The sequence below is a fragment of the Hylobates moloch genome, unplaced genomic scaffold (genome assembly GCF_009828535.3).
Source record: "Hylobates moloch isolate HMO894 unplaced genomic scaffold, HMol_V3 SCAFFOLD_6, whole genome shotgun sequence".
In the NCBI taxonomy this organism is placed as follows: Eukaryota; Metazoa; Chordata; class Mammalia; order Primates; family Hylobatidae; genus Hylobates; species Hylobates moloch.
The window spans coordinates 91,848,468-91,875,639 of record NW_026652281.1 but is presented as its reverse complement, the minus strand read 5'-3'; the positions used below and the strand labels follow the sequence as shown (position 1 = coordinate 91,875,639).

General features: G+C 52.3%; 1 protein-coding gene across 3 annotated transcripts in view; it reads right to left on the bottom strand.

Annotated features, from left to right (window-relative positions):
• The window catches only part of GNAO1 (G protein subunit alpha o1), a 169,684-nt gene that overhangs the window by 26,659 nt on the left and 115,853 nt on the right, over positions 1–27,172 (bottom strand). For all 3 annotated transcript variants that reach the window (XM_032157373.2, XM_032157375.2, XM_058441001.1), the window contains one exon: positions 1,753–1,913. In XM_032157373.2, the coding sequence (XP_032013264.1) occupies positions 1,753–1,913 (161 nt within the window). The remainder of the gene's footprint in view (positions 1–1,752; positions 1,914–27,172) is intronic.

The window sequence follows — 27,172 nt, the reverse complement described above, 5'->3', positions numbered from 1 at the left end:
GCTGGTTTGGGGAGTAGAAAGAAGATTGCTTCTCATTTTATATCCCTCTGCATTTGTTTAATTTTTTTTTGGTAATGGATTCATGTTATAATTAGTGAAATGGGTAAAAATGTAAGTGGAGAGCAGAATTTGGTGAGCCACTAGAAGACAGATTTGGGCCAGCTGGCCCTAAAGGCCCTTGAGGGTCTTGCTGGCCCTCGGGAAGGAGGCCCTGGACTCCACGGCAGGGACAAGGAGTGGGAGAAGGGAGGAGGGCAGCTGAAAGTCACTGTCTCCTGCCTAGCTCTGGTCTGTGATTTGAGCATACGGAATTGTGGACACTGAGCTTCTGGGCTCACTGCCCTGACCACCAGGGTGTCCCTGGGAGCTCGTCAGGCCCGGGGCCTAGGTAGTCATCACCTAGGACTCACAGGACTTCAGCATTTGCCCTGTGGACAATCTAGGTGTGCAGAAATGGGAAGCCGCTCCCGGCCTTGCTCAAGTCCCTAGGCTGTTGGCTGCCATGTGGCCCGTGGAAATGTCCAGGAGTGAACATTGGCCTCGGCCTCTGTCCATTGGCATTGCGTAGATCAGGGTTTCTTAATCTTGGCACTATGGATGTTTGGGGCCACATAACTCTTTGTTGTGGGGGCTGTCCTGCACACTATGGGGTGTTTAACAGCATCTCTGGCCTCTACCTGCTAGCTGCCGGGAGCACCACTCTAGCTGCAGCCATCAAAAATGTCTCCAGATGTTGCTGAATGTCCCCTGGAGGCAAAATGGCCCCAGCTGAGACCTGGTTAAAATGGCTGGACTGGATCATGTCAGAGTCTTCCCAGCTAGTGGGATAAAGCTCAGGGGCTCCTTGCAGAAAGCCCCCACTGAATGTATGGGTACCAGAGTGCAATTGCAAAGGTGGAGTGCATTTCCCGAAAGCCAAGGGGGCAATCCCAGCATCTCCATGACAGAAGACATGTCCCTGACCAACACTGACCATCCCAGGGCTCTGGAGCCTCCAATCTAGGGGCCAAGGGCACGGAAGCAGTGAGGATGTCCTTGGAGATGCCTAGAGTGATAAAGCTGCAGCCAGTGGACCTGTGACCTGCTGTGATGGGAAGAGCCGGGAGCACCTTCTAACCAGCTCTGGCTTTTACCACTTCTCACCTCTCCATCTTCTCTTCTCTCTTCTTTTTTCTCCCTCTCTCCCCTTCCTTTCTTCCTTCTGTCCTCCTGCCCTGTCATCCCCCTTATTTAGTTATAACATAGTATTAAAGTATACATTTATTATATTAATTAGACTTACATATTCCTTATTTTTAAAGATAGGGGAATGGAAAGCTTATTATTTTTTCTAAAATAAAACAAATTGGCACCATTTATTTTCTGCCTATATGGCTGTTGGTTTGGTTTATATTTATGTTGTCAGGGGTTCCCCATGAAAAAACAAAGCTGCTACACTTGAAAGCTGTCTTTGTGCAGTGCCAGGCACTCTCCAGGACAAGCCAGTGACAAGGTCCCGGCCCTCTGGGAATTTCCACTCTTTGGTTGTCTCTTGTGTCCTTTGCCTTCTCTGGCCTCTTCCTCCTCCTGGGGGGCAGGAAGAGAGGCCCCTTCTCATTCCTTCCTGACACCCCCCCACCTGTGGTAGAACATCTCCCGGCAGGCGTGACCTCAGCCGAGAATCCTCCTTGCTCTGCCAATCCCCATCACCAGTCACCTTCCACTCCTGCATCACTGCCTGGCTCCAGGCCATGCGCCTGCTGGGACACTCACTATTTGGCAGAGTCGTTGAGCTGATACTCCCGGGACCGGTTGAAGCACTCTTGGATTCCTGAGTCGCCCCAGAGCCGCATCATGGCAGAAAGCAGCTCTGCAGAGAAGGGCTCGGTGTCTTCCATCCGACTCACCACGTCACACACCATCTTGGCATCAGCCTGTGAGGAGAGGTGGATGGTGGGCTTTGATACTTTGGTAGGGACAGAAGACCCCTGCCAGCCAAGGGCTCTCCCCTGGCAGGGACTGTGATGAGGGCCCAGCCAGTGCGGCAGGACGGCAGCTCAGCCCGCAGCCTGCTCCGGGAAGGGCCACGACCTGAGCATGCACAGTTGGGGTTCGTGGGGCCTGTGGGGCCTTCCACCACATGGATGTCCTAAAGCAGGAGCTCCAAGCCGCAGCCCATGGGGCCCCAGGGGTTTCTGGGGCAGGAAGGCAGAGTGGGCCCGGCTCTGTTCTCCACCCTCCAACTCAACCAGCAGCTCTGCTTTCATCCTGCAAACTCGGTTATTTTGTTCGGGGGAGAAAAAACAATCAATGTTCTTGGCTGAGCTGTACTTTTCTATACTTCTTATGCAGGGTGGAATGGAGTCCCTAGAACTGGGCTATGTGGAGGAGCAAGCGTTTTGGTGGAGAATTCCGGTTAGCTGAGGGATAGGCCACAGCAGGGCTGTGCCTCAGGACTAGGGGAGGGGAGGGACTGGTTGCCAAGTTAGTGCAGATGGCAAAAATATCTCATGCCAACACTAAATCTCAAGAACTTTGGCCCTTGGACTGCTCAAAGCCAAAAGTCCATTTTATTAATTTTTCTTGATTTGTTTGTGACCTGGGGCCTACCTTTCTCTGGGGGCAGGGGAAGCCCCTAGGTCAGGTGAAACATGGGAATGGGAAAGGACAGGTAAAGAGCTTGGAGCACTCTCCTCCTCTGCCTCCTGCTTTCCTCCTTGTCTGAGTGGGTGTAGCTGAATTTGCTTAAGGTGCACACGTGTAGGCTGAGCCTTCTTGAAATTACAGAAAAAGTACTGCATAATTAACAGGTTTCTTCCCCTTCCCCTCATCCTGGATACCAAAGTGGGGTCGTCTTTTCAAAGACTACAATGACATGCATGTAACATCACAACCAGGAGTGTGGTGGTCTTTGAAGATAAGAAGGCTCCTGGGGACATCCCAGGACTGCACCATCACCGCCACCTCACACACGGGAGTAGTACTTAGTGTACGAAGGATCTGGTGAACACACTCCGTACTCAGAACCTCCCTCACCTCAGGAGCGAGTGGCAAGAGCTGTGTTGTTGGGCCTTTCACCCCTCCTCTGCCCACATCCTTTGCCCTGCGCCTCTTCAGCTCCTCCTGCTAAAGGCTGAGTATATTTCCTGTCTGCCTGATGTTGAGTATGGCACAGGACTCGCCGTGGCCCACAGAATGGTGCAGGAGTGGCACTGTGCCAGCTCCTTGAGAGGCCGTGTTTCTGCTGGTCCTTGTGGGCCCTGCCATTGTCATGAATATGCCCAGGCTCTGTCATTTGTCCTGGGAAGAGGACTTGGGGAGCATGTTACAGAGTGGAGCCTGCCCTGGGTCTCTGATCTGCAGAACTATGTGGCTGGGTTTAGGAGAGTCTTGTTAGACAGCATTGCTGTGGCACAGCTAATACAGTAGTCGCTGTAGTATTACCATCTCCGCTTCACAGTGGGGAAATTGAGGGCCACAGAGAGGAAGGCACTCACTTAACAACCCGATGGTGAGTGGCAGGGCTGGGACTCAAGATGAGGTGCCTTCGGACTCCAGGCCCAGCCTCTATGATCAGACCCACCTGTGCCAAGAGCACCCTGGATGGCTGACAGTGCCTGGTAGAGGGGTCTAGACCACAGCTGAACTGGCCTTGCCCAGGAAGATATGTGCTCCGTCTGAGGCAGCGACAGCCTTTAATGTCCAACTCAGAGTAGGTGAGAGCAGAGCAGGTGCTGCCCCGGGCCGCCCTCCTGCCTCTGCCCATGGAGCTCACTGCCTCGGGTGTATAGCTGGCTGCACAGTTTGAGTCGGTGCCCCAGACAGACAGGAATGGGCAAATACCCCGGCTTCCTTGCCCTCCCAGGGAGGCAATTCTGAGACAAGCTACACAGTCAGACAGGATCCCCACGGGATGGAGCCCCAGCTGCCAACGTGGCAGGCCACCCATCAGCTCCCTTTCATGGCTTCCCTCCCTTCCTGTGTGGCTTCCCCACTTCCTCGGTGCTTCCTGAAATGACCTCCCAAATAAACTCCTTGTCTCACCCAAATCCTTGTCTCAGGTAAGCTTCTAGAGGAACCTAAACCTCCAGGAGCTGTCTTGAGGACAGCAAGCCCCTGTCTCAGCTCAGGCACCAGACATACCCTGTCTTCTTGCTCTTCATATATCTCTGTGGCTGACAGGACTTTGCTCAGACCACTCTCCTAACCAAAATGCAAAGTGACCACCATCCGAGTGGCCCCTCTGTTCCTGGCTGAATCCTAGCAGGCCCTGAGAACACCCCTGCCTAGTGACCACTGCCCGCCCGGGGCACCACGCTTCAGGGTGTGCACCAGCAGAGTGGCACTGCGAGATGTCCCAGCGACAGGAAAAGGCATGGCTGGGAACACAGGGCCAGGACAGGAGTGTGCTGGATGCTGAGTCCTGTGGAGCCCAGGCCAGCTTCCAGTCCATGCCAGGCCCTGGGAACCAGGTGTGAGATGCCAAGGCAAGGAAGAGGGTCGATGAGTGCAGGAGGCAGCTGGTGGGCATGTGACCATGCTGGGCCACCTGTAGTCTTTCCCTGAGATTTTTCAAAGTGGGAAGCTTAGGAGAATGTGGCCCCAGAGTTGCTAGTATCACTGAGACCAGTGTCCCCCAACCCATGGAGAAGACTCTCAGAATAAAGCTACCAGAAAGAAGCAGGGAAGTGTCATGGTATTTAGGTTCCCAAGGCTGGGTCCCTTTACCCTTCATGTGACCTGTCCTGTGAGCCCTATCTCGTCAGTTTCTGCCACTCGTACTCACAGAGACCCTGACTACTACCAGGCCCAAGACAAGATGCTTAGCACTGGAGGAGGTGGAGGCAGGGAGCTGGGGTCCTTCCTCCAGCTGCCTTCCCCCTGGTTTCAGCCTGCACGAGTCCTGGAGCCCAACAGAGAGACTGAGACTCCACTGGGGTCTGGGAGTGGCATACACCAGGCCTACCATCTCCCCGATTTCACGGGCTCTCCAGAATTGGGATATTTTATTCATGCGTGTATTATTATTATTAATTTGAGACAGAGTTTTGCTCTTGTTGCCCAGGCTGGAATGTAGTGGCGTGATCTCGGCTCACCACAACCTCCACCTCCCGGGTTCAAGAGATTCTCCTGGCTTAACCTCCTGAGTAGCTGGGATTACAGGCATGTGCCACCACGCCCAGCTAATTTTGTACTTTTAGTAGAGATGGGTTTCTCCATGTTGGTCAGGCTGGTCTCGAACTCCCAACCTCAGGTGATCCAACCGCCTTGGCCTCCCAAAGTGTTGGGATTACAGGCGTGAGCCACAGCGCCCAGCTGCATGCAGTATTATTATTAGACAATTATTCTGCCGCAAACCCCTTCAACTCCCAACCCTCTGATTAGGCCGGAGGAGAGAGACTGACTGCCCAGTCCGTGGCACGTGGCTCTAGAAGTGAGTGGGAGGTACTGAAAGTCTGCAGGCATCCTTGGGGATGGGAGAGACAAAGAAAATGAGGTCAGCATCTGGAAGTTTTGTGGCCAACGAAAGGTCTGTACAAAAGAAGTGTGAGGCCAAAGCTCTTCCAGAATTGAGCTGTCCAGCTAAAGTGCTATTTACATGTTAGAGCCTGCCCACTGCAGAAGGGCGGTGAGAAAGTTCTGGCAGCTGTGCTCCCTCCCATTGCCTGTCCTGGGAAGGAAGCTACAATAGTGCAGAGGCTGGAAGGCCAAGTCCCCATGCTGACCTGACCCAGCTCCCAAGTGTCAGTATCACCAACACCCCAGCCCTTGGGGTCTGACTTCGCCCTTACCGGGCATGAAGGCTGTCCGAGCCCCTTTGGCAGCAGTGACCTGGAAAGCCAGCCCTGGGGCCTGGGCTTTGGGTGCCCCAGGCAGGCAGGGATGACTCAGGGCAGCAGCAGGTGGGTGAGCAGGGGTGGCGCCTCCACCTGGGGCTAAAAACAGCGCAAGGCCTATGAGTCAGGGACCTGCAGCGATCCTGCTCCTCACGCCTGGCTGACCTTGGGCAATCTCAGGGTACTTTCCCATCTGAAGAATGCGGGTGGTGGACCTGGCAAGAGTTTTCCAGACTTCCTTCTTTGGGCCCTACCTTCATGGTTTCTGTAGATCTGTGGAGCACCTGAGTCAGAACAAGTCAGGACCCGAGAGCAGGGTTCGGGATGCCTGCGAGGCAAGACCTTCCCTGGACCTGAGGATCACACGCTAATGTGGGGGCCCTGAAGCCACAACAGGCTTTGCAGGAGGACACTCAAGACGGTGCGATTTACAAACTGAGGCCACAAAGCTACTGTGCTTCCATGTTTGAACTTCCATGTGTGGCCTGGAATTTAATGGGTCCCACTCCAGTAGGATGCATTCTACAGCTTGGGGACATCTGGGATAGATGATTTCCTGGGATTCTCCAGCAGACAGCCCAGGGGTCTAGGCCTTCCCATTGCGGGACAGGGAGGGGTCCTGTGCTGGCAGCAACACACCCTGGCCCCCCGCCCTTCCTGCTTTCTCCCATCTTCCACCTTGGCTCAACTGCTCAAACTCAAAGACCAGGAGACCTGCTTGATTTCACTGAGTCCTTCCCATGCCCAGTGCCCTGCGGTTCTTCTTTCCAATCTGCTTTCAGCTATCTGCTCCTCCCCATCTCCTCCCCGACTTCTAAGTCCAGGCCTCCATGGTTCCCTTCCAAGGGCTCCCTGCCTTGGTCCTTCTCCTCTTCAGCCTGTTCCCCACACAGCAGGAGACCATTAGTTTCCTATTAACATCAATTCTCCCCTTCTCCTTTACAAAAAGAATCCAGAAATTTTTAATTGGGCACACTGATATCCAACTAAAAGGCTGGATTTGTTTTTTTTTTTGCTTACAGCTAGTTGTGACCATGTGACAAATTCTGCACAATGAAAGGTAAGCTGAAGTGAAGTAAGGCCTCAGGAAAGGTTGTTTTAAAGGTAAGGGGCGCCCTTTTTCTCTCATTCCCTCTTTCCTAATGCCTGGAACTTGGATGTGATGGTTGGAGCTCTAGCAACTAAATGGGATCATGAAGACAAGGTCAACACCCTAGGGATAGTGGAATAGTGATCCAAAAACAGCCTAGGTCAAGGACCAGACTCCACACTATCTGAAGTCATCCTCACACTATCTTCAGTGTATGTTTTCTTAATACTTAAATTCAATTTCTATCTTATTTAAGGCATAATTTCCAGAGTTTCTGGTATTCAGTTAAACTTAATCCTAAGGGGTATAGCTCTTCCTTTCAACAGCTGCCCATCATTCCTGCATTCCAGACTCCTTGGGGCCTACAAAGCCCCTGCCTGCCTCTCTGTCCTGACATCCTCCAACTTTCCCCCTCTAACGGGGCTCCAGCCATACAGCCTTACTCCTGTTCCCCAAATAAGCTGGGTGCTCCATCTGCCCAGATCACTCTGGTCTCAGTCCCACCCTATCTCAAATGTCACCTCCTCAGGGATGCCCACCTCCCTGCTCCCACAGCGCACAGCACACACCATGGTACAGCTGGTGTTGTATGAGCCTGGTCCTCAGGGCAGGGATTGTTTCCTGATTTCTCATGGTACCTGGGCCTCATACCGTGCTTGGTAGAGAGTTGGTGCTCAGCCATGTTTGTAGGATATATGGATTCTTGGCATTTTAATATGAGGCTTGGCCCCAGTTTCTCACTCAATCCTATCTATCCTCCAGCTCTTGTCAGTTTGTATCTCATTTAATGATTACGGCAGGTGGGTATCCTGCTTAGGTGAGGGAGCTTGCTAAAGATCACATTGCCAGTAAGGAAAGCCTGGACTCAAAGTCAACCTCCTCTATGTGCCACAGCCAGCCGCTCTGGACTTCACATCTCAGACAAGGCCTGGCCACCTGAGGCTCGAGCTGAGAACTAACTGGTACCCAGCCCAGCCCTCAAGCAGAGGGAAGGGAGATGCATAAGACAGAAGGGCCAGGCCTGAGGGGAAGGAAGGGCTTTGCCAGCACAAAAAAGGGTGGCGGGCTTCACAAGCAATTACTAGAGCCAGGGGAGACCCTGACCTTTGTCTGCCTGCTTTTAGGGGTCTGGGGGACGGGGCTCACGCTGAGCCTGAATTTCCCATCCAAGGCTCCTCCTGGGCCTATGGGTTGTGTGTGGTGGGTATTTTCTAGCACCGTTCTTTCTGCTACGGCCCCATCACACTGCTGTTTCTTGCTGGTCAGAGCGTGCCTGGGTGCCCAGGCCATATGAGATGTGACAAAACACACGTATGTCCTCTGGGCAGACTCACCAGGTGCTGTAGTCTGATTGTTTATGTCCCCCTAAGATTCCTGTGCTGAAATGCTAACCCCCAAGACGCTGGCATTTGGAGATGGGGCCTTTGGGAGGTGATTAGATCTTAAAGGTGGAGCTCTCACGAAGGGGGTTAGTGCTCTTATAAGAGAGGCCCCAGAGACCCACACCCCTTCCACCACGTGAGGACGCAGCAAGAAGGGGCCAAGAGAAAGTAGCCCCCACCTGATAGTGATCTGCCAGCACCTTCATCTTGAACTTCCCAGCTTCCAGAACTGTGAGAAATAAATTTATGTTGTGTATAAGCCACCCAGCATATGGTATTCTGCTATGGTAGCCTGAATGGATGAAGATACCAGGTCTGGCCTGTGAGCATTTTATGCAGGGCAGACTGCTAGAGCTGACTTCTTTAGAAAACTCACTGCGTGCTCCCGCCCAGGCAGTTCTGCAGGAGAGACGGCAGTGACCGCTACCAGGTGGCAGTGAAGGCCTGCCCGCTCCTCTCTGCCCAGTCCTGTTCTCCTGGGCAGCTGCCCTCTCCGCCTCTGTGGCTTTTTTCTCTTGTTTTCCGGCAGCAGAGCCCCAGTTCCCAGAAGGGAAGCACCCTTCTCCAACCCAGTCTGAGTGGTTTGCGTTGAGCTAAATCTCCCGATTCTAGGGGTGGACACATGCTCTGGGCTTGGCCAACCCATCTCACTGGCCTGTGAACAGTCTGGGGTGGACAAAGAATCCCTATTTGTCAAATTAGACTAACAATCAGTCTCTAGTCCCAGCCAGCCCCAGGACACTTGTAGCAGCTATTAGGAAAGAGAGGCTCTCAAAAGGAGGGCCCCTCTGAGTGTGCAGCCATCACTAAGGAAAGCAGAGCTGAGAGGGAGGCACCTGAGTCATGATAACATGTCAATGCCTGGATCCAGCTGCGCCTGCAGCCACAGAGACCTCTGGGCTTTCTAGTTACTTGAATCAATCAATCCCCTGCTTTTAAAAATCCACTGGAGGATATGTTGTTTGTTTGGTTTATTTTTGCACTTGTACCCCAAATAGTCCTATTATTTCCCCGAGTCAGCCAAGGCTAATGTGGGGCCTACCTCCTGCAGGAAGACCCCTCCAATTCCTGCAGCGCCACTGGCTTTCCCGGCATCTGAGTCTGCTCCTCTCTTACTATCTGACCACACCCCGTGCACAGTGCCCACACGCTGTGTGGTGTTTCCTGTGTGGGTGGCCCTCTCTCTCCCATGGGACTGGCATGGCACTAGCTGTGTTATGAGCACTGGCCACATGCTGCACACTAAAGGCAGTCTGGGGGATTCAGTAGTAGGCAGTCCTGTAAGGAGTTCATGGACATGTGTGTCTGCCTGAGGCATGAAGGAATGGGTCCCTCTTCCCACCACTGTCCCCACAGTTCTGAGGCCCAGCTACAGAGAGGAAGGGAGGGGGCTCTCTGTTGTGTGTGAGGGAAAACCTGACTGCATTTCCTCAGATGTGTAGGTGCGGGTGGGATGGGTTTTGTAGTCATTAAGAGCCCAGAATGCCCCCACCTCATCATTCCGCACCTGCTGGAATCCACCATGGAATCCAACATCTGATTCTCCTGCCACCCCACACCCTTCGAGGAGCCTCCTCTGCCAGCCTCCTTTGCTCACTCCCTCCTCAGACTTTTAGTCCTGCTCCATGCAGCCTTCTGGGGGCTTCAGACTGCAAATTCAGGAGCTACCCAGACCTGAGTTCCAGCTTTAGCTTCCAGCTTGAGCAAGGGGTATCATCTTTCTGAGGCTCAGTGTTCTCACCTGCAAAATGGGGATGACAGCACCATCATTTTCTCTGCAAGACTGCTGTGTCAGCAAATGGAGGGCACTTAGCACAGGGATGGCCCTGAAGGGTGGGCTGCACTGGTGCCCACCCAGTGGACGAGTATACATGGCTCCACCTCATAGGCTGCCCAGGACTGCCACATAGAGATAAGAGCAACCCGCCCACCCTCATGATGATTGGGCGCAAGGGAGGAGGATGGGACTCTTCTATGGGGCATGGCTGGGACTGTGTATTTCTGAATGTTAACAGTAAGCGAGATGCCATTCTTACGGGTTTAGGGTCAGGAGGCCAGGAGAGGTTGTCATTTCTCAAGGCTACCTACAGGACTCTTTTCCACATCAATGATTTAAAGGTAGCATGAACACATTTTTTCATAGTAACCAGTACAATCTTTCTGGTTAAATGATATCTCACTCTTAATGTTGACAAATAAATGGCTCGAAGCTGCCATGGTGGAGGTGAGGCACTTTTGGGGAACCTCAAGGCTCTGGAGAACCCCCTATGTAAACCTTTGCACTGCACCTGTGAGCAGCTGGAGAAAGGGGTGGGCAGGGAGAGGAAGAGGCCTGTGGAGACAGGGCCCAGGGGACATTCCAGCATTGAGAGGGGTGGAGAATTTGGTACAGGTGTCCCCCAGAAGTGGGTTGCTTTGGGCTGTTGCTGGGAAGCAGGATACCTGGGAGGTGGTGGGGTAGTGATGCTCCGGAACTGGCAGTACACAGGGAGTCCCTTATCCTGGCACACAGGCCCTGTGTCTTGCCACGAGGACATGTGCTGCTGGAGGCTGGTCACGAGTGTGCTGTGGAAGCAGCACCCCGGTGACAATCAGTATAACAGCCCATGCTGCCCAGCAGGGAGGGGTGCTGCTTCCAGAAAGCTCTCTCTAGTCAGCCAGCGGGTCCCTGGAGATAGAACCCATGCTCCGAGGAGGGGCGTAGGCTCCCAGAGCCCAGTCAGGGCCCTGCCCCCTGTGTACCCAGCTCCTACCCGCCAGGACACAGACAATCCCCCTGCACCGGCTTCTCGTGACATAGCACCTCCTTCCCCGCTTCTCAGACATGTAGCAGATGCCTGTCTGTCCTGTGCTACACCCCAGGGTTGGTGGTGGTGACCAAGAGAACCTGAGCGACAAGGATAGAAGACCACATTCTCCACTCACATGCCAGATACTGCAGGGATGTGCAAAAGCCCAGGCATATTCTTTGTGTGAAACTGGGATGGCAAACTGCACTTTTAACACTTGAGTCTTCAAAACCCTTCCCTTCTCTTTATGGTAATGTAAGCTTTTCAGCAAATATCGTGGCAAAGAGGCTTGGAGCTAAAGCCTAATAAAAGGCCTCTTCCCTCTCAAGGGATGAGGTGCCAAGGATATGATGGGGAAATGAACAGGGATTTTCATTGTGTGACCCAAGTTCAAATCCTGGCTTCTGCATCTTTTTAGCCATGTGACCTTGGACAGGACACTTAACCTCTGAGCCGCTGTTCTCTCACTACTTCCCACTGCACAGGGCTGTTTGTGCAGATAGAACGGGCTGAGGATGTGACACAGCTTTGCAACATGAAAGAAGCCTGCAAATGTTAGTTCTTATAAGCAAAGATGAAATGCCTCAGACACAAACAACAAGCTGACACAAAATAAGCCTGCTTTGTACAAGACTTTCCAGGCAAGCATGATAATCTTGATAACAATAATCATAGTAATTATAATAATAACCCCTTCCATTTGAGGAGCTGCTTTGGATCATTCAGAGCTTTCCTCCATCTCTAATCTTTTAGGCCAAGTGAAGTGTCAGTCTGCAGACATGCACGCGTACGCACACACACACACAAACCCAGTCCTCTAGTTGCAGGGAAAAGCCTCCATCTGGCCCCACCCTGCCCCATGTACTGTAGTTGTCCCTGTACCCACCAGGGGGCAGGAATGCACAGCCCAATGGGAGAGGGAGCGTGAGCTGGATCAGCCGAGCCAGAGACCAGGCATTGCAGGGCCGGGCCTGGAGGCCATCGCTGCCTTCCTTGGGCTGCCGACTTGCTCTTCAACGGGAAGGGGCAGAGAGACCCCAGCCGCTGGGGGCCCAGCCTGGCCACTACAATTCCAGCTGGCAGAGAATTCTGGGCACTTAGTAACTAGCGCTCCCACCCAGGCCTGCACATCTGAGGAAATACCGTCGCGTTCTCTCCAGCACAGGAGAGAGCCCCCCCGCCCCTCCCTCTCTGCAGCTGGGCCTCAGAACAGTGGGGAGCACTCCCTTCCGGGGCGGGGGTCTGCTTTCCTGGCCCTGGGCTGGCAGATAGCTCTCTGCCTGTGACTCTCAGTGGAAGTGGTACCAAATCGCCACCCCAGGGCACATTAGACATTTGTGACGAGTCTTTGGTAGTGGCAACAATGGGGGTGCTGCAGGCATTTGGCCGCTGGGGCTCTTTCCTTGCTTGGGCTTAGGATTCTGAGCAAGGCCTGTGCCTACAGAACGTCGTCAGCTCACAGGGTCTCTCGAGGAGGGGGGACCTCATGGGCTCACCATTGCTTTAGGGAAGGGAACCTTCCTGGTTCCCCAAAAAGATCCTGCAACAGAACCAAGGATTCAGTGCCATCTCTAATCTTGCTTTTCTTCTCCAGTTAGGATGATGATCCTCCCATTCTCTTCTTTCAAATCCACCCATCATCCCTTCTCCAGCCAGCCAGCCACACATCCTGCACCACCTACCCAGGATCCCTACCTATCAAACCTTGTGCACCTACCCATCTATACATCATCTACCCATCAACCACCCCAGTTCATCCATCCACTCACATCCCTCCCAACCTACCACCATCCCCTCCACTCTTCCCTGGCATCTATCTATCCATTAGTTACTCATCCACTCCTGTTTGATCCAACTCGCCTCCCACCCATTGATTCTCTCCTTGATCCACTCATCCATTCACCCGTCTACTACGTATTCATTTACACCTGCTAGGTGGCAGACACTGAGTGGGGTCTGGGCCTTAAGGACTTTAACATTTGACATAAAGGGAATCTCCCCAGCCCAGTAGTTGGTGCCTTGAACACATCAAGGTGGAGGGAGAGCAGCCCCTGTGGCTTTCCCAGCCTCTGTCCCATGGTCCATTCTGTGTCAGGGGTCTGTGACTGTGTTAAGGAAGGCTTTTCTGAAGTCTCCACCTGGGTTCAGAAAGCAGTTCAAACCTTCTGGATGCCCCAGGATTTATCCTAAGCTCTTCTGAGAACCTTCCCTGCCTGGACCCAGGCTGTCCCCTGTGGAGGTAAAGAAGGCTTGGGTTTTTTGATCCTAACTTTCTTTCCTTTTCAGCCTCAGAACTCAGGAATCTTCCAATGACTGAGAAGCAGGTGTTTCCTAGACAGAAGCTGCTTACTATGTTCCTTCCAGAACCAGGGGCCAGGGGGTGGGAAGGCGACTGTGGCCCAAGTCCTCTGAGGCCCTGTCACTGGTTCCTGCACACCTGGAAGTTTTCACCCAGAAACCACCTGTCAGTGGCTGGTGCAGTTTCCCACCCCTGGCCCTGGCCCCAGTTAAGCAGGAGCCAGGGCTAGACCTAGGAATCTTCCTTCCCCACAGATTGGAGGACATCTCCGTGTGAAGCCCAGGGCTGAGTGCTGGGGACAGAACTGCCAGCAGGGCCTGGACCTTGCCCTGCCCATGCCTGCAGTCCACTAGGGGCATCAGATCCATCAGCACCAGCTGGGGAGTGGGGAGGCCACCCCAAGGAGGCAGGGTCTGGACCTCAGGAGGAACAGGTTTGTGGATGGTGGCATCACAGGCTACGTCTGGGAGACACAGGGCTTCTCAGGAGGTGAAGAGGGAATTAAAGAGAGCTGAGGTGAGACCCAGGCAACAGTGGGTCCTGGAGGCACCACATGCCCTGGCAGCCATCAGCAGGGCCTGAGGACAACGGTGGGGTCATGCAGCCCTAGAATGTTAAACTAAGGACAGCCACCTGTGGGCACACAGATGGCTCAGGGGCTCGAGCACAGACAGCCTCTCAGCCAGGTTGCCGGTCATGCCTGTGAGGGGGTGCCCTACCCCTGGTGGGCAGGCCAGTGTCCATCCTGGGGCAGCCCTGATGGGGAGAAAACGCTTCCCCATGGAGCCTGGCAGAGGAAATGCCAGGCCTTCCATGTGTTCGGGCCTGGGACATTCACATTTTCTGTGTGGCGTGGGCTCCTGGCCTCTTCCTGCAGGAGCAGGGGAGCTGTCAGTCCTGCCAGCATCTGTGTAGAGTGGGCATGGGCGCCCTAGAGGAGCTAGTGGAGGCCTGGCAGGGCATGCCGGGGAGAGGAAACGCAGGATGCAGGCCCTGCTCACTTTTTTTTTTTTTTTTTTTTTTTTGAGTCAGAGTCTCACTTTGTTGCCCAGGCTGAAGTGCAGTGGCACGATCTTTGGCCTACTGCAACTTCCGCCTCCCAGGTTCAACCAATTCTCCTGCCTTAGCCTCCCGAGTAGCTGGGATTACAGGTGCCCGCCACCATGCCCGGCTAATTTTTGTATTTTTAGTAAAGATGGGATTTCTCCATGTTGGCCAGGCTGGTCTCTTGGCCAGGCTGGTCTTGAACTCCTGACCTCGTGATCTGCCCACCTTGGCCTCCCAAAGTGCTGGGATTACAGGTGTGAGCCACCACGCCTGGCCCCTGCTCACTTTCATTAGCAACAGAAGCCTGTCCTGGGCCCCTAGAGGCAGGGGTGTTTTTATGTCAGCAAGGGTTCTGACCACCAGGAAAGGGGTGGGGATGCCATCTGTCGAAAGCTCCAACCACTGCCCCTCTGGGACAGCCTAACGTGGTGCCTCTTTGTCTTGGTGCCCTTCTCCCCTCGGCGGGTCCAGACCCCCGTTCTACACCTCCTGGGTATCTCTCCTGGATGGGGGCTCTCTGGATAGCCGCACCACCAAGCAGGCACTATCCTGTCCCAAAAAAGCTTTAAGGTGAATGGGACAGAAATTTCCAAATCTATGATGCCCTCACCCTCCACCTCCTTTCCCCTGAGCCCAGTGTTCTAAGAGGAAAAAAGAACTAAAATTGGATAGACGAAATTTCTAAGAAATGAACAAGGCAGAATGAAATTACCCACACAGAGCTCAGTCAAAGGGAAGGAAAAATGATAATGGCCAACCTCATCTCTTCAGAACACGAAGTGACGATGGTGAATAGTTTAATTACAGCCGCCTCAGTTGGGAGACATTAGCAACACAGCTATGGAAGAGAAAAGATGGAGGATGCAGCGCTACACACAAGGTGCAGGGTGGGGATGGGCAAGTCCTGAAGTTGACAGGGTTGGCCAACTGGTGCCTCTCCCCAGGCTGGTTCATCCCTCTTGCCTCCTCGTCCCTTCCCCGGGGACACTGGCTCCTGTGCCGTTCATCAGAGTGGCCAGATACTGTTTTGTTAGAAAAGGTGCAGATCATGTTGCTTCCAGGATCTAAGAGCTTTGGGCTTCAGGTCACTCTCTGCCTCTGACTGGCTTTGGGACTCCGGGCAAGTCTTTTCTCCTCATGGGGTCTTAGTGTCCCCAGTACATAAGGAAGGGATTGGCTAGATCAGCAGTTCTCAAAGGGTGGTCACTGGACCCCGAGGGGTCTCTGAGATCCTTTCAGGGGGGTCCATGAAATCAAAACTATTTTCATAGCAAAACTAAGATGTCACTTGCCTTCCTAACAGTGTTAACATTTGCATGGATGGTGCAAAAGTAGCAGCAGCAGATATAATCGTGGTCTCCTTAGCCAGAAGCCAGGTGCCGGCGCTGGACTCGGCACCGGACTGCAGAGCTGCCATTGCACTCCCTACCACCATGCATGCCCAAGAAAGCAAATGCTGGCTGGACTGAAGAATGTCGTTGGTGAAGGAGTAAAAATTACGACTTAAAAAAAACTCCACCCAAGTACACGTCTGAGAGTTCTGTGTGACGATGACATGGGAAGTAGGCACAAAACACGTGATGCAAATGTAAGGGTGGCGGCTGTGTTGGGGAAAGGCTGAGTTGCAAGCCGGACTTGTCCCTTCCTTCATGGGACACTGCTTTTCCTTGAAAAGCCTGAGCAGCAAGCAGTGGGATTTCAGATTGGGGTCTCTGGCAGAAGTTCTCCCAAAAATGAACCAGTGAGCCACGATTTCAAAGAAAACCACTGACATATTTGTTACCAAAATCATAAAATTCTGGCTTTCAAGTGAAAAAGCAGAATTGTGGAAGACTTGTGTCTACCACTGTAAACTTGGTAACTTCCCAATACCTAAAGCTTTTCTCAAAGATCAGTGTTGATATTAACAAATGTGAGTTTTTGATATAATATGCTGAAATGTGTCAACATTCAGATCTGTTTAACTCATGAACCAATATTTTCCAAATGACCAAAATGGTGTTAAAAACCATTCATAGTAAGAGATCCATTCAAAGTGCAAGTGCAAGTGCAAGGTAGGCCAGTGAATTTTAATGTAACAGAACAGGAAAGGGTCATTGACCAGCACAGGCAACACGGTGAGACCCCGTCTGTATAAAAATTAAAAAAAATTAGCCAGGCATGGTGGCCACCTGGGAGTGGTGTGTACTTGTAGTCCCAGCTACTGGGGAGGCTGAGGTGGGAGGACTGCTTGAGCCCAGAGGTTGAGGCTGGAGTGAGTTGTCATCATGCCACTGCACTCCAGCCTGGGCGAGACAGATCCTGTCTCAAAAAGTAAAAAAAGAAGGGTCATTGATATACTTCAGATTCCACACTGCAACTCTCCTTTAAGAAACTACCATTTGCCAAGTTCTGGGAGTTTCAAAGAATAATTATCTGAAAAGGCTAGTAAAATACTCCTTCCCTGTTCGTGTGGGGCCAAATTTTTCTTCAATCAAAACAACACATCACAACAGAGAGAAAGCAGAGACTTGTGAGAACCGAGCCATTTTCTACCAGGCTGGACATGAAAGACATTTGCAAAAATGTAAAACAATGACATTCTCCTTACTAAAATATTTTTGAAAAATACAGTACTTTTCCATAAAAATTTTATTTATATTAATGCGTAATGGACTTATAGTTATTTTCAAATAAATATATATTTTAAATTTTCCTTAATTTTAATATCTAATATAATAAAAATTGATAGATATAACCTACATAAACAAAATGCTTACTGGGGTCCTTGATAATTTTTAGGAGTATGAACCAAAATGTTTAAGAGCTGCTGGACAAGAGCATTCTTTCCCAAACATCATACCCTAATATCTTCATAAGTTCTGCCAAAGTCCTGCATCAGCGAATGAGTAATACTTATTATTTTAAGTAGACACATCTTTTTACTAAACATCATATCCCTATGATAAGTGAAGAACTTGTATAAAGTATTTTAAATAGAAAACACCCATAAGAATAACTATAAGAGAGCAGAACAGGATTCTAAATTCTCTGGATCCTCTGCCTGTTGAAGGCTCTGGGCTTGAGGGCTTGCTCTCTTTGTTGACCTAGGAGATAGGTTCAGAGGTGTTATGAAGGTCCAAGCACCAGCCTGAGACTTTCTTTTTGAGGTTCTCAGACAAGCTGAGAGAGAAGGAACCACTTTCTGACTCGGTGAGCCCATGCTATTAAATATGTGAGCCTTGTCCCACTGAGCCATCTCATCTCACAGAGCAGTGGCACGTGCCCCACTTGGAAGGCTCTGGGCAGACCATCCCATGCAGCACATCCCAGGGCTGGATGGCAAGGCCTCCACCTGCAGAGGTGTGGCTCATTCTCAGGAGACCTTCTCATGGGTGAGAATGGGGCTTTCGGCTACAGCCACCACCTCAGGTAGGAAATCCAGAATTATGAGTCTTTGCAAAAAGTCAGTGGTGGCAGGAAGGTTGTCAGGGTTGGGGTTGAGGAGGGACCTCTGGGTTCAGGGGTCAGAGCTGGCTGAGCCAACCAGTCCAGAAGGATACAGCAAGCCCAGGCTGTGGCCGCCTCAGTGTTTGCTGTGAGCCTTGGGGCTCAGATAGACAGACACATACCCACACATGCACTCAGGGGCCTGGTGTCAAGGAGAGGCCCCAAGAGATCATGACAGCAGTCAGTATCTAGCGAGCACTTACCAGGAGCCTTACTCCATTTGATGTTCACAAGTATTATCACTTCCTCCATTTTATACTCAGACAAACCGAAGATCAGATGGCTTATGAGACTTGCCGACGGTCCCTCAGCCAGTAGGTGGTAGAGCTGGGATTGAACACCAGCCGCCTGACTCCGGAGCCCACATCACCAGCCCCGTGCAGCCCTGCTTCCCTGTGATTTAGTGGCCTCGTCTTCCGAGAGGAAACGGAGGCCTGGGAGTAGGAGGTGGGGCCATCAGCAAGCCAGGGGCAGAGCTGGCCCAGAGCCCATCAGCCCTGTGTCCCCGAGGGCAGGGTCAGGGAAGGCTGGCCCCTGGGACCTCTCCAGCTGCTATCACCTGCTCTTCTCAGCTCCCAGAGGGCTTGGCTGGTGCCCACCCAGGGGAACCGGCATTACCGTGTCGGTGCTGGTAGTGTTTACATGCGGCAGGTGGGATGGCGACAGGTGTAAAAACAAGGGTGACAAATACTCCTGTCAACTAAAACGCAGGTGAGGCAGAATGGCGCCCATGGCCGTGCAGCAGCTGGGCCAGGCAGGGACGTCCCAGCGGGCCGTGCTGGGTGGGGCAGGAGGTGGACAGCCCAGTGGAGCCAGGGCTGGATGCCAGCTCCTCTGACTCCCAGAGCCTGGCCCCTGGGGTACAGAGGGTCAGGGGCTGAGCCAAGCCTCCAGGGACTCATCTGCCAGGCTATGTCAGCAGGGAGGGAGGAGGGAGACGATGCGCCCCTGAGGTTCTCAGTTCAGCGCAGGGCTGGGTGGGTGGCCTGCTCCAACCAAGGCGCCATCACCCCGACAGTTTTCTCTGAGGTCTGGGATCAGGGTGCATGGCCTCTACTTAGCCCCTGCCATCCTCATCTTCCCTGACAGACACTGGGTGACTCTGGGTATGGGGTCAGGCGCTGGTGGGGAAGGGTGTCAACTCTGCCCTCTGCTGGGGAAGAGCTGCACAGGGCTCACTGGGTGAGAGGTCGGCACTGCAGCTCCTAACCCATTGGGGGCAGGGGGAACCGGCTCAGGTTGGCACTCACTCTCTGAAACTACAGGGCCACCAAGTGCCACCTGGGCTCAGGTTCTACTCCCCTCCAAGGCATTTCTTGCTTTCCTTCATCCCTGTCACTCCTCTTACCCCCTTCCATGCCTCTCTCCCCCATCTCCACCCCCAAGTCCCGCATCCTGGCCAGGGTAGATAGAAGCCAGCTGGTACAATTAGAAAAAAGGAGTTCCTTTCTGCAGGTTGTAAGGCTTAGAAAAGGGAAGGTGCACTGGATTTCAGCCCTCTCATGGTCTGCTAGTTGGGAACTTTTCTGTAGGCCACAATCTGCCATGTAACTAAGTTGAAATCAATGAAATGTGAAAATGAAGCATACCACTTCTGGGTCAAGGCTCTTAAGATGTGAGTGTGTCTCCTGTATGCAGATGATGACAAAATCCTAGGGGGTGGTAGTGCCATAAGATGGAAGGTGTTGGTCCATGAGTCACTGTGTGGAGGAGAGCCACCCACCCACCAAGAACACCTGCCCCAGACTAGTAGATGAGCAAGAAATAACCTATTGCATCTGAACCATGAAACATTTTGGGTGTATTTGTTACAGCAGCTAGGGGCACCCTTACTAACACATTCTGCCATTGTCCTTCTTCTCCTGGCTTTTGTTCCCTATTTGACATCTGACCTCTGTTTATCCTGCATTGTGGATTACTGAGTATGGTCCCTCTTCTAATGCTTCAGTGAGCAACGGAGTGCCCTCTCAATAAGACTGTAAGCTGGTGAAAGAGCACATGAGTTTTCTGGAGTCTCAGAGATCTGTGCTGTGCCAATACTCCCCCTAAAAAGGGTAAAAGTCATGCTCCACAGCAGCATCTCCCAAGCCTCAGTTACTCACATAATTTTTATTCACCACTGTATCCACAGAACACTGCAGCACATAATAGGTACTCAATAAATGATCATTAAATTTCTGCTGTGTTTGTATAAAACTTGTACTTTAATTTACTTAGTATTTTTCTTAGATGGGGTCTTGCTCTGTTACTCAAGCTGCAGTGCAGTGGAGAGATGATAGCTCACTGCAACCTTGAACCCCCCAGGCTCAAGCAATCCTCCTGCCTCAGCCTCCTTCGAGTGCCTAGGACTACGGGAGCACACCACAACGTCCTGCTGATTTTTTCTTTTCTTTCTTTTTTTTTTTTTTTTTAAGAAATGGGGTCTCACTATGCTGCCCACGCTGGTCTTCTTGGCCTCAAGTGATCCTCCTGCCTTGGCCTCCCAAAGCACTCGGATTATAGGTATGAGCCACTGCATCTGACCTAATATTTTCCTTCAGACTTTTTCTACTTAAATTTATTTCAAGCAAAAGGAAATTTAGTACCAACAATGTCTGGGAAAGGATGTATTTAATATGCTAGCTTTTATCTTTTTCTAATATCCATGAAAATGAATTCATAAATATTGAGATAAAAATCAACATGTTAATCCATCACGCCAGCTAAAACTGACGTCCTTTCCCCACTCTGGAGAGCACTGCCCCAGCACGCAGCACAGCAGGCACTGCTGCACATTCCTCAGCTCTCAGGGAGCAGAGCGGCACGCACAGGAGCAGTGGGTCCGGGTCTGGCCCCTGGGCGGTGGGACTGGAAACAGCTCACTTCACCTCCCTCTTCTCCTAGCAGAAGGGCCTTGGCTTCTGGTCCTGTGAGGCCTGAGAACAACCCTGATTGGCTGGGAATGTACAGTGCTTGCAGGCAGGCAGCAGTGATCTGGTCATGCCACTGAGTCCAGGCTTCCAAGCCTGCAGACCTGCTGCTCCCTTCTCTGTCCTTGCCCCCATCCTTGGTTCCTTGGTCTTGGTTTCAAGGCGGAATGAGAGCTCACTAGTGGGCTCCCCAAGGAGTGTGTGGCATCCTATGGGAAGGGAAGGGGCATCCACACATTCCTTGGCTGGGTGGGAGAGCTGGCAACATGAATCTGTCCCTACCTCCTCCTACCATCTCTCCCCACCTCTAAAAGCCAACTTGGGGCCTCATCCTTTTTGAGAGAAGAAGATCACCTCAAATATCCCAGACACAGTTGCAGGGAGCCCAGGGGCTCTGTTCTGTAAAGGAGCTTTGTTGTCATGGTAACTTCTGGTCTCCTAGTGGTCACTGTCCTCATAGAAGGGAGCTGGGAAGGAGCAAGAGGGAGCCCGCCCTGCCTGCCTGTCCCCACAGCAGCTAGGAGAGCACTTGAGCTTGAGTGAGGCAGGTGGGAAGGAGGCTGTCTCCTGTGCCTGGGAGAGGGCCTGCAGGGAGCCATAGAAACCAAGTCCAGGACTGCTTCCTCCCAAGCCTCTAAAGCCCCATCCAGCCACATGAACTTCAGGGAAACCCCCAAAAGGAAAGTCTGTACCCTTCACCCCAAGTTAGACTTGACCTGATGAAAAGATGGGGGTGGGGGTCTCTGGCCCCTCCATCCTAACCCGTCCTCTGAGTCGGCCTCCCCCTCAAGCCACTGTCCTCCCCCTCTTCCTCCTTCTGTCTTGCTGCCTCCCTCTCCACTCCATGAGGGCTCGCAGTGCCCATAACGCCCACTTCTCCTCTTCTCTGGGCGCCCAGCCCTGTGGGTGCCGGTTCACCTCAGTCCGCTGTGATCCCTCCTCTGTCTCCACTGTGGTCCTGTTCCTCCACCCAACATTTAGGTGCCAATGATCCCAAGGGCTCAGTCCTCAAACCCCTTCTTGCTTTCCTGAGCCACCTTCTCCCTGAGCCAGATCCTGCCTGATTTTCCTCTGTGCAGGGGACAACTGAATTACCCCTACCTAACCTCTGGGTCACTGGCCTTTCAGACACAACTCAATGTGTCCCTAGTTAGACTCCCCTCCTGGTTTCCCATCCAAGGCTCCAGCATCACATTCCTTCCTGCCTCATTCTCCAGCTTTCTGCCCTATCAGCACGTCACTGCCACTGCTGACTCAGTATTTTAAAAAATGTTATTAAATTGGACTCATTTAAAAAAAAAAAAAAGCCAGCTTACCCTAGGCCACAATATCCACAAAACCAGAGGTTTGTGTGCTAATTTTTCTAATATATACTAAAATAATAAAACTACTAAAACCAAAGCTGTTGGTCTGTAAAAACTGCCAGGTCATTTGTGTACCCCAGGAAAGCCCACACCACTCTTTGGGGACACACAGCCTCTTTCCAATGGCATTTCTGTGCTTCCCATGACACAGGCTGGGGACCCCAAAGTTGGCTCCACTCTTCTGTTCCTCCTTTCCTGCAGCTGGCTGATTCCCAAGGTCATTTACCCTCAGGAAGGTGTGAATCTGTCCCTTCTTCCTACCCTCCAAGGACACCCCTGCCTCCCTGAATGGATGAGGGCAGCGACTCCAGACTGGCCTCCTAATCTCCCTCTCGTCCACTGCTGAGTCTTTCAATGGCGCCACAGTGGAACCCTTGGTGCTCCCCACTGGCTGCCACGGAAGAACCAAGGTCCCTTGCCCACTAGCTCCTTCGACTCCTCCCATCTGTTAGCTCACGCTCATCTCACCATCCTTCCTATGGAGGAGCTGGGGAAAGACCTCTGCTGAGAGAGAGACAGTGGCCAGAGGGAATGGAAGACAGACACCACGGTGGCTCCACCAGGAAATGTCAAGTGGGAAGCAGTGACTCCAGCAAGGTCACAACACTTGTGGGAAGTGCCAGGGTGTGGCCTCAAAGGATCTAGGTTAGTCATGTGACTCCTTGTGACTCAGTTTCCTCAACCATAAATGGTGTTCTTCATGCCATGCTCTCCTCCCAGGGCTCTTGTGAGAGAACCCAGAGTCTGGGGAATGGGCTTTCTGACTGTGGAGCACTTAAATCGTGGGGTGTGTGCATGTGCCCAGATCTATGTCAGTAGAATGAGTAATAATAACAATAACTACAAAATCTGCTGAGTGAAGCTGGCTTTGTGAGACAAGCTATGGTGCACAAAAAGGAGAGACATGCAGGAGCCTCTGGGGACAGATGCTCCATCTCCCAGGCCAGCTGGCGGCCATATCTCCCTACCAATGCGGAGGCCCAGCCGCTGCCCTCCAATCTGAAAGGGACTGGGCTGCCCCTCCTGGGATTCTGGGAAGGAGGGAGCTGGCCTTCTTCGCCTGGTGAATCTTAGAGGCTGGCAGGAGAAGTCCCCGGAATGGAGCAGCCCCCTCCTGGAGAGGGCACTGGGCGCTTTGCGTAAGAACCAGGCCTGTTTCTGCAGCTCCTGGGGGAGACTTGGGTGGGGGCATGCCTGGGACCGCCAGGCCAGAGTTCTGTCCAGTGACTGCCCCCAAGATGGGCTGGGGTGGACCAAAGCGCACTCTCCAAGGAGAAGTTGCTACCTCAATTAGCTCTCCTCCCAGGAGCGGCTCCACTGATCTCCTCAGAGGCACAGCAGGCTCCCAAGGGCTGCAGCCCCCCTTGGCCCCCAGCCTTTGCCTAGAGTTCCCGGCCACATTGTGCCCGAGGCCCCACGCTGCCCTTTTCACTCCGTTTGCCTGGCCAGCAGTAGGCAGTGCCTTTGAAGTCCTGTTTTCTGGTCCAATTGGAATCTTTGCTAAGAACCAAAATTAGAGAGGCTGCACAATCAGCTTGCAATTTAAAATGCCACCCAAGCCTCCCCCCACTCCCCCCTTTTTAAAATGTCATCTTAATTAGATGAAGCCTGGCTTCATGTTTTCTGAATTTCAAGGTAGTTTCTCTAGGACATTTCCCGCCTTGTAGTTATTTTTATCTTTAACATAAGGTGGAGGCAGTGACTGGAGGCTGGTCTGTGTGTCTGCAGGCACCTCGGCCCTCAGCAGGTTAGCCCTGGAGGCTGAAGAAACACTGATCTCAGGGGTCTTGGGGACAGCTGGTCATAAGTGCACCTCACTGAATTCAGCACTACCCTTTCTGGGCTTCTCTCCGGCAAAGGGTTCTGCTAGGGGTTGGGAGGAAACCCTGAAGGTGCGGGGGCAGCTTGGCCAGCTCTCCTGCACCCTGGCCAGTCAACTCTCTTCTCTGCCTAAACTCTGCAGATTCCGCCACAACGATGAAGGGGATTTCCCAGAGTGTGGGCCGCTGAAGATTCCAGGTTGTTCTGGGACCCTGCATTAACACCACTAACTCACGCTAGGAAGGCTTCTGACTAACCTTCGGTAAGAAAGGCTGCTTGGTGCCCTTTTGTCTTTGACACCCGTCAACACCTGTGAATCATTCCTTTCAACAAAGAGGGAGCAGGGAGCAAGCAGTGGAACTGGGCTCCTCAGCCTGCTGCAGCATTCAAAATATGCTGATCCACGAGCTTCATCTCAGAGGACGGCAGGGAAGCTCCCTGTTAGGAGCTGAACTGTGTTCCCCCCAAAACTCACAGGTTGAAGTTCTAACCCCCAGGACCTCAGAAGGTGACCGTATTTAGAGACAGGGTCTTTAAAAAGGTAATTCTGTTAAAATGATTAGATGAGCTCTAATCCAATAGGACTGGCATCCTTATACAGATTAAGACACAGACTCACACGGAGGGAAGGCCATGTGAAGACAGGCGGAGAAAACAGCCGTCTACAAGCCAAGGAGCAGAGGCCTCAGAAGAAACCAACCCTGCCAGCACCCTGATCTCAGACTCCTAGCCTTCAGAACTGTGATTATGCTTTGTTATGACGGCCCTGGGAAACGAATACAGCCCCCGAGGTGGAGCTCTCCCTGGGGTTGGGAGTTGGGGTTCTCTTTCCATCATTCCAAACTCTATCTACAAGGCCATGTGGGGTCAAGGTCGTTCCTCCCCTGGGCCTCACCCCCTGCCCTCCGCCCATCCCTTTCTAGGCTTTGCACACACACCAGCCTCATTTCCACTAGAGGCCTCTGCACTGGCTCCTCCTGGACTCAAGTCTTTGCCAGATTGGCTCCTTCTTATTTTTCCAGTCTCACTTTAACCCCCAAGATAAGGCTTTCCCTGACCACCCCCACCTCCCAATCTAAAGCAAAAGTTTTTCTCATCCTAACATGATTTTCTTTTCTTTAACAGCACTTATTGCAACGTGTAATTAGACAGGTTTGTTTCCTTGATGACTGTTTCTCTTCCTAGGGGAATTTGTAAGCTCTGTGAGGGCAGGGCCCACATCTGCTTCATTGACTATTGGGTTCAGTTACAAGATGCTGCTCGTGAAATAAATGGACTCCAGGCTATACGTTGAGATGGGCACTAGGTACCATCTCCTCATCCTTGCAAGGTCTGGCGGGGTGAGCTGAAAGTGGGGTCAGGAAGCAGAGGAGAAATGGCCCAGAGCCTGTTCTCAAGGTCTCTGCTTACCTCAACAGGAGATCCAAGAGCGCCAGGCTGTGGGGCATACCAGCCATGAGGGTAGCTGCAATGTCACAGGGGGAGCAGAATAAGAGGCCGGCTAACCCTACCTGTCCTGGATGCTTCCAGAGCAACTGGAGAAATGAGTGCTGATGCGCTCCAGTGGAGGTGGACAGTGTCCTTCCTTGTCACCCACCTATTCAGCTGAGTATCAACACAACCCCACCTGTGCAGACTGCACGTGTAGGCATGGGCCAGGCCACCAGCTCTCAGCCAGCTGAGGTGGGTGGTCGGTGAAACTCTGAAACTGAGTCATGGATGGTACAGGGCTGTCTTCTGGGGTGGAGGCATTTGTTTATTATGTAAATTTCAAACCCTCTAATATTCCTCCTAAGAAGTTATCTGGTTTGGAATGTTGTGAATGAAAACTGAAGAAAAAACATGAACTAGGTAGAAAAGTGAAGTTTGCCTACATTAAAAAAAAAAGTTGTAAACTGATGTTTGAGCCTAATTGTGTAATTATGGGCCCTTGTCCTTTCAGGGGCTGTGAGGCACCAGTGTTCTCTTGTTAGGAACAATGGACATGAAAGCCAGCTCCCAACAATGTTAAAGTGTTATGTTAAGTCCAGCACGTCTAACATATCCCTTATTTTGAACAATAAAGAAACAAGTTTCATTAACAGCATCTTCCTGGACCTGCTGAATAAATGATGAACAATATTTCAAGAGCACCAGCTTGAAGAGGGGCCTGCAATCTGCCTGCCTGGCATGGCAGGAAGGATTAAAGAGAACACAGGCCCTCAGTACCATGGGCAAAGCCCTGAGGATCAGGAAAAGCAGATGCAGGGGGCTCCCTGAAGTCTGGGGCAGCAGGGTCTCTGCTTTCCCTGGTGAGGGTGGCAGTGAGTGTGGCTCCCACCAGCCTCTGTGTTCTGTGTTTACAGGTCTCTCCACTGGATGCTGGGCTCCTATACCAGGCGCCCTCTTGTATCCAGGATGTACCAACAAACTGGGCAAACAGTAGGTGCTCAGTAAACATTTGCCGAGTGAATGAACTTGGTAGGGCTTGGTAGGGAAAGATCTAAAAAGCAATGAAGTAGGGCGTTAGAAAACTTGGGGTGCAAGATAGGTGTTCTGCTGTAGCTTTTCGGTGCCCTTTCCTTTGCTGGCGTCTATAAAATGAGGGTGTCGCATTGGGTAGATCAGAGGTGGGAAACTGGCTTCAACTTGAGGGCTGACTGCAACCAACTGGCTGACTGCAACCAACCGGTAGTGGCTGCCTGGGGCAATGGCTATCCTGAGAGAACTCTGAGGGCAGATTCAGTGCCATGAATGAAATACAGTGACTGCCGGGGACAAGAGCTGGGGGTCAATGATAGCAAGCACACAAGACACATCCATGTCACCCTTTAGATGTGATCATCTCTGAGGTCGCTGTCAGCCATCATGCTTTGTGATGCTTTGTCAAGTGTGCAAGTCCACAAACTGTCTGACAGTCACGAGGGGCTCTACTGCTGCAGAGGGTGAAGTTGCTGCCCACCCAAGATGCCAGCTCATGCTCTGGTGCTTCCCAGCCTCTCTCATGTCAGGGTCTGTCCACACAGAAAATGCTGGTCTCAGCAGAGCCCCTTGCAGGGAACACAGAGAGCTGATGCTTGGGGCAGCCGGTCACCCGTTTTGTGTGGCAAGCCTCGCTGGTGGGGGTCTTGCTGTGGGAAGGCTGCCCGCCAGCCTCCACACGGGGCTCTCCTCTGACCCCACCCTG